At 46.9% G+C, this 12,891-nt stretch overlaps 1 protein-coding gene across 1 annotated transcript in view; it reads left to right on the top strand.

Moving 5' to 3' along the window:
• Positions 1 to 366: 366 nt before the first annotated feature.
• The window catches only part of CDH6 (cadherin 6), a 66,745-nt gene continuing 54,220 nt past the window's right edge, over positions 367 to 12,891 (top strand). The window contains exon 1 of the mRNA XM_074985950.1: positions 367 to 597. Within this exon, the coding sequence (XP_074842051.1) occupies positions 367 to 597 (231 nt within the window). The remainder of the gene's footprint in view (positions 598 to 12,891) is intronic.

Raw genomic sequence — 12,891 nt, 5'->3', positions numbered from 1 at the left:
TCATCTGATCATTTTAAGTAATGGAAGAAAGAGAAAGTAAGTAGCAGATCTGCCTCCTCCTGCTCAACTCAGAGTTTATTTTACTTTATTTGAAGGCCCACTTGCAGCATTTGAGAACTAAAAGCAACTTATAGCTTTTCAGCAATTATGATTACTGATCTACCTCTTTGGCTTATTTGCTGTAGCTCTGAGTGTTAAGTACCTCTGCAAATGCTTGATATGTTGTCATGTTTTCTTCCAGAGACGCTTTGAGGCTGCAAAGATCATTAAAGAAGGAAGAAGGAATGAACCTGGATTCAGTGCAGTAAAGTAGATTGCTTTGAGGCCAAGAAAGAAATCACTGCATATAGACCCATTTACGCTGTCATGATGATAACTTACCATTGCTTCTGGCTTCTTTTCTGGATTGGTCAGCCTCACCAAAGTTTTTCAACTCCTTTATCCAAAAGAACTAGGGGCTTCCCAGAAAAGGAGAAGGTTTTGGAACTGTTTGGAAATAACAGAAAGGAGCTTGTTCGTTCCAAGAGGAGCTGGATGTGGAATCAGTTCTTTCTCTTGGAGGAATACACGGGCTCAGACTATCAATATGTTGGAAAGGTAAGAGTCTTTTAGGTAAAGTTACATTCTGATTTGGGAAATCTTTAGGAAGCCAGTTATAATGATTGGGCAGGAATGATGTACTCTGCATTTCCTTGTGCTGCTATCTGATCCCTTTGTTATGATGAATAGCTCACATGAGGCAAATGCAACACAAAGATGAGCTACATTAGAACAACACAGAGAAATGAATATCCACCAGCCTCACAAGTGAGGCTCACAGCTGTTCATTTGTGTTAAGTCTAAAGCTTTTGATTAGTTTTTATCTTAAAATAAGGACTGCAAACTAATTTACCTTAGGAAATTCTGGCCTAGATTCTGAGATAATGTAATCTGCCATCTCTCCACTGACTTTAACGGAGTCATACCAGTGTATACCAAATGAGTATCTAGTCCATGGTATTTCAACTAAATACATAATGAATGCATGTGCAATCTCCATGAAGTGAGCTAACACTTGTGTCAAGATTATAAATAAAGAGGCTCAGACCAGAGAGCACTAGACACTTGAAGTGGCCTTATTTTGACAAGAGTTATTTCATTGTTCATTCCCCACTTTAGCTTCTCTACTACTGCCACATTTTTACAGTGTTGGGAGGCTCCCCTGAAATCTCAGTGACTTGCTGTGCCACACACAGTACCTATGGCTGTGTCCACACTATGGCTGTGTCCACACTAGCCCCCTCGCATGTTAATGAAGGAGTTTGGAAGATGCTAATGAGGCACTGACATGAATATGCAGTGCCTTATTAGCATAATGGCAGCTGCGCACAATTTGAAAATGCTGCTTTCAGAACACATGCCGCCCGGGTAGATGGGAGGCCTTTTGAAAGGACCCCTTGACTTCAAAACCCCCTTCTTCCTAAAACCACATAGGAAGAAGGGGCTTTCGAAGTTAGGGGGCCCTTTTGAAAGGCCCCTGTCTGCACGAGCGGCGTGTGCTCTGAAAGCAGCACTTTCGAATCGCGCGTGGCTGCCATTATGCTAATGATGCACTGCATATTCATGTCAGTGCCTCATTAGCATCTTTCAAACTGCCTCATTAACATGCCCCCTCCGAAAGGATGGGGGCTAGTGTAGACACAGCCTACTGGAAGAGCATGTGACATGCCAAGCTTGGCACATTAGGGAGCAACAGAGCAATACAGACATTTTCTGTGATCAAAGAATTGCAATAGTTAGCCCCTTCCTCCAGACTCTGTATGCTCCCCTTGTGCTGTAGAGTCATTTACTCACCCTTCACTGAGACAAAACAGCTTACCCACAGCAAGGCTGAGGGTGCCTACAGCCAGGCCTGCTGATGGGAAGGAGGCAAAGGGGACAATTGCCCCTTGGCCTGGCATTTCAAAGGGGCCCAGAGCTCTGGCCACTGCTGCTGCTATTTTGGCCACAGTGATGGCTAGAACTCCAGGCACCTTTGAATTGCTGTGGCAGTGCTGCTGCGTGCAGCTGGGGAGGGGGAGAAGGAGCGGGAAATTTTCCCAGTGCCATAGTCCAGGCTGAATGCCTTAGGCCCCGGCACTTCATCACTTCTTCCTCCCTCCTTGCCCTACGGCCCACAGTGGCTGTTTGTGCTGCTGCCAGCAGCAATATAGAATCTGTGAAATTTCCAACTAAGTCCAGAATGCAGAAGCTAATTATAAACAAGGCAGAAATAAGACAGCTTGGTTTTCTGATCCAAGGTGGGGCTGTGCCTGCTCTAGCTTCCTCTCAAGAACCCTGGACAAGATCATGGGGGCTTGTAGTTTCAGCTCCCTCCACAGAGCTTGGAACATTCCCATCAGAGTAAGTGCCTTTTCCTCATGCTTGCTGATGAGCTGTTAAGCCAGAGGTGAATATGACATCCCACAACCAGCTGAAAGTCATCATTCTAGTAAAGAAAGAGCTATTCACCTACTGCACTGTTGGCCCAATGGGATAATAAGTGATCATGAAAAGTCCTTCTAATTAGGCTACATAGGAGTGAGCCAAATAGAGTGGTTGGGATAGGGAAAGCGGAAGGGGGAGAGAGAAAGTGAGCGAGCGAGCAAGAGAGAATAAAGAAGCTAGTAGAGGGGAGAGCGAGGAAGAAAGGAGGATGAGGAGGAAGATTGGAGGAAAAAGTAAACGAGGAGAGAGAGATGGAAGTTGGAGATGAAGAAAGGGGGAGCAAATGAAGGGGACCAAAAACAGAGTTGCGAACAAGAAGTAATCAACAGAAAGAGCAAAAAATAAGAAGTCCAAAGATGAGAGAGTGAGAAAGGAGAAAAGAAGAAAAATCCAAGGTCAACAGTCAGGGATTTTTGTTAATAAAGTCACAAGATTGTGAAAGAAACCTATTTATGTAAATATATGTTTTATATTATCGACACAGACTGCCTTCAAACTGTAGGTTCCAATAGCAAATCCACAAAATCACAGTAGCCCTCTTCTCCCCAGAGTAAAATTCAGGTAAATGTCATTGACTCCCATCCTGTGGGGGGAGAGAATAGGACTGCAGGAAGAGTTTGGAAAGCAGCAGTCACAAAAAAGCCTCTGTGGACCCATAACCCAAGAAAATCTGATGTGGAGTCACTGAGAGAGAATAAATGTGAGGGGCCAGAATGTTATTTTTAGCGTAACTCTTCTGTCTGGACCTGGCACTTTGCCGTACTCACTGTGGCAAAGCATGGAAATGACACATGATATATAAATGTCATTGACTCTGTGTCCCTGGGCTGTTCAGAAGTGGCCTTTCACACATCCTCCAAGTGCCAATGCTGTTCACACCCTTGTCTTTGAACAATTAGCCAAGAGGCATGAAAGAGCAGTCATTTGTTATCTGACATAGTTCGGTGTTTGAGTAAGGGTAAAGGGAAAAAAATTGCTGAATGGCTAAAGAAAAAATAACCGTGCAGTTTTACTGAACTTTGACTGGTGTGGACGAATGAAGATTAACGAACTTACTTTTATCTAGCATGTTTTATGTCCAAGGGTGGGAGTCTTAACTGGTGGTCTGGGGAACATAAAAAATACTAGTGGGGGTTAACAATATTTTGCTGTATAAAGACAACAAAAGCACACTGTGTGTATAGGGAAGAATTTAGCTTGTGTTTTATGTTTGAAATCCAGTTCTGTCTGTTCTGTCTTTTTGGGACACTGCAGATGGCTAGGGAATTAGTTGCGCTCTGACATCCAGGACACCATACACATGAGATCTGATTTAACTGAGAGGAAATTTTTTTTTATTCAAACAGATTGAAAACCTTTTTAAAGGGCAACCATATCTCCCTGTCCCAAATGCGGAGCAGGGAATTATGGGGCGAGGGGCAGCTCCTCCCAGTTCTGTCAAGCCCCGTGGAGCTGGGAAAGAGGCAGCAGTCATCAGCACTCCCCAGGAGCCCCAGGGAAGCAGCTGCTGCCCACGCTCCCCCATGCTTCCCGGAGTCTGGGGAAGTGACTTCCGCTAGCAGCTGCGCCTGCGCAGCTGCTGGTAGAAACGGTCAATGGGGGTTGGGGGAGAGGGCCCAAATATGGAACAAGTCATCCCTTTTAAAAAATAAGTCAAGTTGGGACACCTTTTTGGTGCCCCAGATACAGGACCATCCACCCAATACAGGACAGATTGTCACCCTACCTCTTTATGTTTAACGTCTATTTAGCTCAATTACCTGAATAAAAAGCTGAGAGGAAAATCTGTCTCCATTAAAGATTCCACACCTTTGCCCCTTAATTTATCTATATAGACTATAAGATCATCACTATAGGAGAAGAGTCGTTTCACGGACTGAGATTGAGGTGGGAGATGGGAAAGGAATCTTGAGGTGTGAGAAAGACAAAGAAAGGCGTTAGGGAAAACACTATTGAGAGCAAGGCTGGGTAGTGAAGAGCCTCAGGTAGTAAGAGAGGGGCAAAAGAAGGGAAACCCCATCACCAATGATATTGCAGGAAGCATGGAAAAATATACCCAGACCCTGCATTTCAGTGCTGACTCTTTACCAGAAGCTGTGAAGCCTTCAGCCAGCTACGGCTGCTACTGAGCCCTATAAGATCTTTTTTCCCCTCAAGCTATTAGCTGGCTGTGGCTGCTCTGGGAAAGGAACATAGAAGAGGTCCTTCCAAAAATATGTTGAGACATGAGAGATGGATGGGAGCATGCCCAGCCTCTAACCATGTTCTGCCTATTCCACAAATCAAAAATAGGAAGGGTAAAATCCTGCCCTGGGAACTTTGCCACAAACTTCAGGGGGTCAGGAATGGATTCCCTCTTATTCTTGGGTCTCTCAATACACCACCATGGAGCAGGAATGAATTCATTTTAAGATAAAGATCTAAGGGTGAGAAAGGGGTCAAGGAGCAGTAAGGACATGATAAAATCTCAGAATACTAGATCTGGAAGGAACCTCAAGAGGCCATCAAGTCCCGTCCCCTGCACTCACAGCAGGACCTATCACTGTCCCTGACAATTTTTTTTTTAAGCTAACCTGCTCCAAACCCTTGAGAAGCCCCTTCAAGGGGCTAAACTCACAACTGTGTGTTTACAAAGCCAAGGCACTAACCACTGAACAATTCCTGCCCCCTGTGTGACACCCTTTTAAGTACTTGAAACCAGTTATCAAGACCTTTCTCACTCTTCTGTTTTCCAAACTAAACAAACCCAGCTCTTTCAGTTGTCCCTCATAAGGCATGTTTTATGGGCATCATTTTTGTTGCTCTTCACTGACTTTTCTCCAGTTTCTCTACATCTTTCCTGAAATGTAGTACCCAGAACTGGACACAGTACTCCAGCTGAGGCCTAATCAGCACAGAGTGGAGCAAAATAATTATTTCTTGCGTCTTGCACATTACACTCCTGTTGATTCATTTCAGAATGATTTTTTTTTTTTTTTGTTTGCAACAGTGCCATATTGTTGACTCATAGTTAGCTTGTGCCTTGTGGTCCTCTGTGACCCCTAGATCCCTGCTTTGGGTCCAGATTTTCACAAGAGCTCAACATCCACAATCAGGGCAGATTTTACTGAGGAGGTGGAAATTTAAACATTTTGGTAATCTGCCCCAGACTGTAGACGCTGAGCTCTTGTGATGATTTGGCTGTTATCGTCACAAATTGAGCTGCCTCATATTATTATATTACTGCAGTTCATAACGTGGAGACGTAGGCACTGTGCTCACCTCATTATGCTAGTCATTGTACAAACATACTGTCTCTGCCCCAAAGAGCTTACAGTATAAGTACTTTTGAAGATTTGTCTCCTATGCAGGTTCCTGAGACATAGATGCTGGCTTCCTCTGAGCCAAGTGTTGCTCAATCCCCCTCCCCATTTTTCCTCAGGCCCCACCCCTACCTGATCCTTTCCCCCAAAAACCACATCCCTTCTCTTCCTGCCCCCATTCCACCCCAGTCCTGGCCCCTACTCCTTCCCCAAGTTCTCACCCTATATCTTCCTGCTCCACCTCTTCCCTCCCCTGAGTATGCCCTGACGTTGCTCCTCCCTATTTCTCCTGAACATGCTGAAACAGCTGATTGCTCTGGGCATGCATGGCGCAGGGAGAGAGGGGTACAAGTTGATCAGCAGGGCTGCCAGTAGGTGGGAGGTGCTGGGGAAGAAGAGGGAGCTGTCTGCCAGTGGGCTCTAAACACCAGCTACTTTTTTTCCAGTGGCTGTACATCAGAGAGAACTGAGCTCTTTGCAAAGCTGGGCCTCACTTTTGCGTTCAGGGTCCTTGACAGTGAGCCCCCTAAGCTGCATATAACACAGGGCATGATTTTGCAAGTTCTGCGCATACACAGTTCACATTGACATCAGTAGGTGTTACTTGCATGTGAGGGCTACCTTATGAAAGCCACTGTTATTATTATCCAGTCACTGCACTTATATCTTTCATGCCTATATACCAAGACATGAAGCTTTTTTTTAAAGTCTCCACTATCAGTTAGTTCCTAAGCTCTTGGCTGGAATTATTCATTGTGCTGCTGACTAACTTGCAGGCTGTGGCTATTTGCTGGAGTGTGATTGATGGGTAGGGTGATGTCTTTTCTTCTGGTTCAGGAATTATAATACTTCACAGGGGCTCGGTCCCAAAATAAAATAGAAGGAATATAGGAGCATAAAATACAGATGGATACAGTACCGTTTCACATCATGAATCAGCAAAAATCTGACTTAGGTTTAAAAAAGGAAACTGAGTGTACTGGTATCACCTCAATGAAATTGAACAGGGTTAGGGGAAATGCTCCTTTAAATCCCTGGGGGATTTTGGAGTGTGGGTGCAGATATGGAAATATACATTTTGTTAAGACTGAACTGGAGGATGAGAGTGAAGATAATACATAGATACTGTGTCATGCAAATTTCATATTGTTGATGCCTTTAACAAGACAGCATCATGACTTACCTGATGTCTATCAGAAATAACATCTGCAACATAGGTCCATTCACAGGCAGGATAAGCAGGTTTGATAAAGCATATATTTGCAAGTTATTGTCTAATAAGAGAATTAGGTGCATCTTCTTTTTGACTGACAAGAAAGATCTGAACAAATCTTAAATCCAATTTATCCACCAATGATAGCTCCCAGCAATAGCTGGTTTTTGACAACATGGAAGACAGTGCTAAAACTGCTTTGTCACCAAAAGTCTGGTGCTCGAAAGAACTTCTAACTTTGTTTTTCATCATGCTATGTCTTACTGATGTTCTTTTAATTCAAGCAACATGTCTGTGTGTAAGCTATTGGATGTTGCTCTCTGAATACCTCATAAAGAAAAAAAATCATCCACTAATGACAACTCTGTTTCCTACAAAAATAAAGTCAAAGTCTATTCTCTACTCTGTGATTTGACAATGCAGAAAGAGTATATAGAATTATTTTGTCAAAAACAGCAGTCTTTTTGTTTAGATTCAATTTCTACCTCTTTTGGCTGTAATAGGACTTCTTGGAAAGAGGCTACACTGAGTTTTACCTTTGGTTCTCTTTAGCTGCGTCTACACGTGCCGGCTACTTTGAAGTAGCCGCGCCAACTTCGAAATAGCGCCCGCCACGTCTACACGTGGCGAGCGCTATTTCGAAGTTGAAATCGACATAAGACGGTGAGACGTCAAAGTCGTTATCCTCATGAGGAGATGGGAATAGCGCCCTACTTCGATGTTGAACTTCCAAGTAGAGCACGTGTAGCCGATCCGCGTCCCACAACATCAAAATAGTGGGGTCCGCCATGGCGGCCATCAGCTGAGGGGTTGAGAGACACTCTCTCCAGCCCTTGCGGGGCTCTATGGTCACCGTGTGCAGCAGCCCTTAGCCCAAGGCTTCTGGCTGCTGCTGCTGCAGCTGGGGATCCATGCTGCATGCACAGGGTCTGCAACCAGTTGTCGGCTCTGTGGATCTTGTGCTGTTTAGTGCAAGTGTGTCTGGGAGGGGCCCTCTAAGGGAGCGGCTTACTGTTGAGTCCGCCCTGTGACCCTGTCTGCAGCTGCTTCTGGCACCCTTATTTCGATGTGGGCCGCTTTGGTGTGTAGACGCTCCCCTGCAGCGCCTGCTTCGATGTAGTGCTGCCCAATGTCGATGTTGAATGTCGACGGCACCAGCCCTGGAGGACATGTAGACATTATGCGTCGAAATAGCTTATTTCGATGTCGCTACATCAAAATAAGCTATTTTGATGTAGCATTCACGTGTAGACATAGCTTTTCAGAGGCAATTGGAATAGCATGTTCTCCTGAAGACTGGCACCTGACCCTTACATTTTCCAGTAATCCACAGAAAGCCAATTAGAATTTCAAATTCAAGGAATTTCACCCATAACACACCAGATAAATGTGTTGCTCAACTTTGTCTCAAAACAGTGGGAGTGTAAGATTTTCCAGGACTTAATGGCTGTGTCTACACTTGCATTCCTCCTTCCAAAGAGGCATGCAAATGAGGGAAATCAAAAATGCAAACGAGGTGCAGATTTACCTATCTGACACCTCATTTGCATATTCTTCTTTTGAAAGAAGAAAAGCAGTGTCGACGTAGCTCTTTTGAAAGTAAATCCAATCTTCAGAAGAACTCTTCTTCCCTTTTATTATGGGAAGAACGGTTCTTTCAAAGATGGGGTTTACTTTCGAAAGAGCCACATCTACACTGCTTTTCTTCTTTCAAAAGAAGAATATGCAAATGAGGCAACAGATGAGTAAATCTGCACCTCATTTGCATTTTCAATTTCCCTTATTTGCATGCAGCTAAGAGCAGTCAGCATTCACTCGTGATCAGAGAAGGATAAGGATGCAGTTCCAAAAACTCAAGACTTACTTGCTGAAATCCAAATCACATTCCAGGTAGCAATAAAGCCATATTAAAGAAGAAAAAGATTACTGTGAGCACCCACAAGGGGCTTGAGGTGGTGAAGCACAGAACTCACAATCCAGGCAGAGGGAGCTGTTCTGGGAGGTGGAAAGGCCCCCGTTATAACTTGAGCAACATGGGAACTTGTCTGCATGGATGGCAGAGCTGCCTGGAATCTCCCTAGTGCTGTGGCTCCCTCTTACCAGCCCGTGCACTCCACCACCCTTAAAAGGGCTTAAAAGGGAGAGTGAAGGGAGGATGCTTGAAATACAGCCATAGGACTGTCTACCTCAGTGCCTCCCCACAGAAATCTTCTCGGGTGCGTCTACACTTGTATGCAAATGAGGCAAATCGAAAATGCAAATGAAGCATACATTTGCATCTCTGACACCTCAATTACATATTCTGATGAGATATGGGAAGAAGGATTCTTTCAAAGATGGGGTTTACTTTCGAAAGAGCAGAGTCTGCACTGGCTTTCTTTCGAAAGAACCTCTTTTGAAACTAGAATATGCAAATGAGGTGTCATGCAAATGTATACCCATTTGTATTTTTGATTTACCTCATTCGCATACCTCTTTCAGAAGAGGAAGGCAAGTGGAGATGCACCCCCTAATGTCTGGTTATGGGAGTTTTAAGGGTAAGGGTCTCACCCACAGGCTTTTATGTGCTTTTCCAAACAGTGTGCGCATGTTTGGTAAATGTTAGTATCATGCTGTTGTGAAGTAAATGTTACCACCATCCTTTTTTCTAAGGTAAAAACTGATTCACATAGAGGTTAACTGACTTGCCCAAAACCATGATGCAAATGAGCAGCAGGGCCAGGATTGGAAAATAGGAGTTGCTAGCCACTGAGTCTTTTGTTCATGCTAGTGCACCTGTGTTTTGCTTCAATAGGCTGAGCAGAGCTAGAACAAATGTCTCTGCTCACCCTGCAGACACTTCTGCACTTCTTTCATTCTTCATCTCCATCATTCATATTTTATGTTCCATTTGACTTTCCCAACCGCCCTTCATTCTCACATTGAACCTCACACATTCACATGTACACACCTTAGACGTATATTCCTCTTTGAAAGATTTACTAGTGTTGACGGTAGCTCTCTGTATTGTTGGCTTCTGTGGAACAGAGACAATGTTTGAAATAAAGGGACACTTGAGAGGTCAAAGACCCAGGCAGAGAATACAGAAGCAGTCCCAGTTGTGCTAAGAAAGTGAGAAATGATGGGGCAGGTAGAAACTCCTTCACCATTATCCGATCCTCCTTTTTATTGATCTACGTCAGTTTGTGTGCTGCAACCATCCTCTGGGTGCATTACATAATTTTATAGAAGCAATTTCAGCGCATTATTTCCCCACCCTCCCCACCAACTATATTACCGAAACCATATCTCTCCCAACACCAAACCACATTTCACCATACCACGTCTCTAGTCTCCTCAGCCTTCCCAACTTAGAAAAGCCTAGCGAACAGATATGAGAGTGATTTAACGTGTTCTCTCTGTTAACTATGTGGGCTACTGCCTTTAGTTCCTTGCTTTGTGTCTTTTGAACTAAATTTCACCTGTCTTGCACTAATGAGCCAATCATGACATTACTCACGTTCAGGGCCACGTCCTACTCACCAGAAGAGATTCCTAAACATCTCCTTCTGGGCCCTGCAAAAGTCCTATAGTATCGCCATGGATCATATACAGCAAAGATGTTCAAAGTGTTATTCACTGGCTGCTGGTACTTTGCAGCATACCTCTGTTTGTTTATTTGAGGTATGTAGGTGGCCCCATCACTCTAGCAGCTGGTGTTCTTATCCTCTCAAGGCCCTTGTTAGATAGGGACCTAGACGGAGGATGGAAGCAGAGAGACTAGGCTGGGATTCACAGAGGCTACATCTACACTAGCAAGTATATTGGAAATCGAGGTCAGGAGACGGCCTTCTTTCGAAATAACCCACGGAGCGTCTACACACACCCTGCGCTCCTTCAAAAGTAACATCAAAAGAACAGGGGAGTTCTGTCAAAGTCGGTCCTGCATTCCTGCAGTCAGAAGAGCAGCCCCCCTTGGAAAGATTATTTCAAAAGCGAGCAAGGGTAGATGCTCCACAGATGGCTTTTTCGAAAGAGGAAGTCTGCCATGGAGGCGATCAGCTGGCAGGTGACAGCACTGCTCTCAGCATAAGTGGAGCTCTATGGCTCCAGTGTCCAGCTGCATTTAAAGATGCAGGCTCCCACAAGCTTCAAGCAGGAAGCTAAGAGCATGCAAGCAGCAGGGACCCCACTCTGCTCTGTAGCTCTCTGGCTCCTGCAGTGCCTGAGCCAGCCTCTCACCCTCCTTGGCCCATGGCCAGCCACCCAGACCCTTGCCTAGCCCGGGGCCCCCCAAGGACAGCAGGGAGCCCTCCCAGGAGGTGAGCCAGGCCCCGAAGCACCAGGCTCCCTCCTGGACAGAGGCCAAGCTCTAGGACCGCCTCTTCCTATGGGAGGATGAGGAGGTTCTCTACCACAGCAGGGTCTGGTGCAACAATGCCGTGGCATTTGAGCAGCTGTCGAAGGGCCTGACCGGCCGGGGCCACCCCACCTGCACCCCTGACCAGGTGCATTCAAAAGTGAAAGAACTGTGTTGGGTATTGCAAGGCCTGGGATGCAGCCGGGTGGTTTGGGGGCAGCTCCCACAAGCTGCCCCTACTGTAAGAGCTCTGCCACCTGCTGGGACCAAAGGAGACCGGACCTGCAGTCATTGTGCTGGACACAGCTGAACCCATCACCGAGCCGGAGATGATGACTGAGGGCGAGGAGCTCCTGGAGCCAGCAGCCAGCGCCAGGCACCTGCCGTCGGGATGGCGACTCAGCCCCACCATCGATGACGAGTGCTCAAGTGAGGGGGCCCTCATCATTGACATCCTGTACAGGCAGTCCAGCCAGGTCCCATCCGCCCGTGTATTGCCCGACTTCCCGGAGGGAGCCACAGGTAGGTGGTGTGCACGCCAGCCAGCTTGGGGCCTGAGGAGGGGGTGTCGAGTCCCTCCTGGGATGGCTGCAGGCTTCCCACATGGCCACCAGCCCCAGTGCATGTGGACCTGGTATGGCTACACTCCCTGGGCCCTGGGGGCCTGATGTGCGGCACTCAGCATCACACAGCTGGGACAGCACCATGGGCCAGCTGGCCATGGAGGGACTGGAGGAGCAGACGGAAGGAACCCACACCATTGGCACCTATACGGGGAACCCAAGGACATGGGTATCACAGGGTCCCCAGGATGGGGGTGGGCGGGGACACGGGGTCCTGCATCCACGACTAATGGCCCATTCTCCTCTTCTCTTCTGTTTCCACAGCTCCTGCAGCCAGCAGCTGGACCAGCCCCACCATCGAGGGCAAGGGGTGCTAACCCCATGGAGCCCACAGGGGCCTCGCCCCAGCTGCGCCCCTACCTTCCTGGGCTGCCAGCTCCATTCCAGCCTCAATGGGGACCCTGAAAATGGGGATGGGGAAAGACGAGCACAGGCAATCGGGATCCCAGCCCTCAACCCCCATCGACGGGTACAACCCCTGACCCTCAGCCCTTCTAGATCTCAGAAGGCACCCGTCTGGGTCCGCAATGCCCCGGTATATAGTTCCCTCTGCCTCCACCGTTCACAGGTTTGCAGTTCCCCTCATATATAGCTCCCTCCGTGCCCCCATTCACAGTTCCCCCCTCCCCACCCCACGGATATAGTTCCCTGCACTTGGCACAGGCACAGACCACTGTCATGTGAAATTAAAGTGTTTACAGTGCAGTTTAACCCAAGTCCCCTGTGCATGTGTGGGGGTGGGGGTGGGGACACGTGTGCATGGGGGTGGTGGTGGGGATGTGTGCTCAGGATGGGGGAGTTAATGTGGTCCCCACTCTAACGCCTGGCACAGGGCCTCCCATACCCACACCCTGTCCTGCTGAGCCTAGTGGCACAGGGTGCCAGAGGGCTGCTCTTACCCACGCCCTGCCTCGATGGCCCACCTCTGCACAAATGGCTCATGCTTCA

Source organism: Carettochelys insculpta, chromosome 2, assembly GCF_033958435.1.
Source record: "Carettochelys insculpta isolate YL-2023 chromosome 2, ASM3395843v1, whole genome shotgun sequence".
Lineage (NCBI taxonomy): Eukaryota > Metazoa > Chordata > Testudines > Carettochelyidae > Carettochelys > Carettochelys insculpta.
Note: the sequence above shows the minus strand (reverse complement) of the source record. Positions and strands in the feature narration are given on the sequence as shown.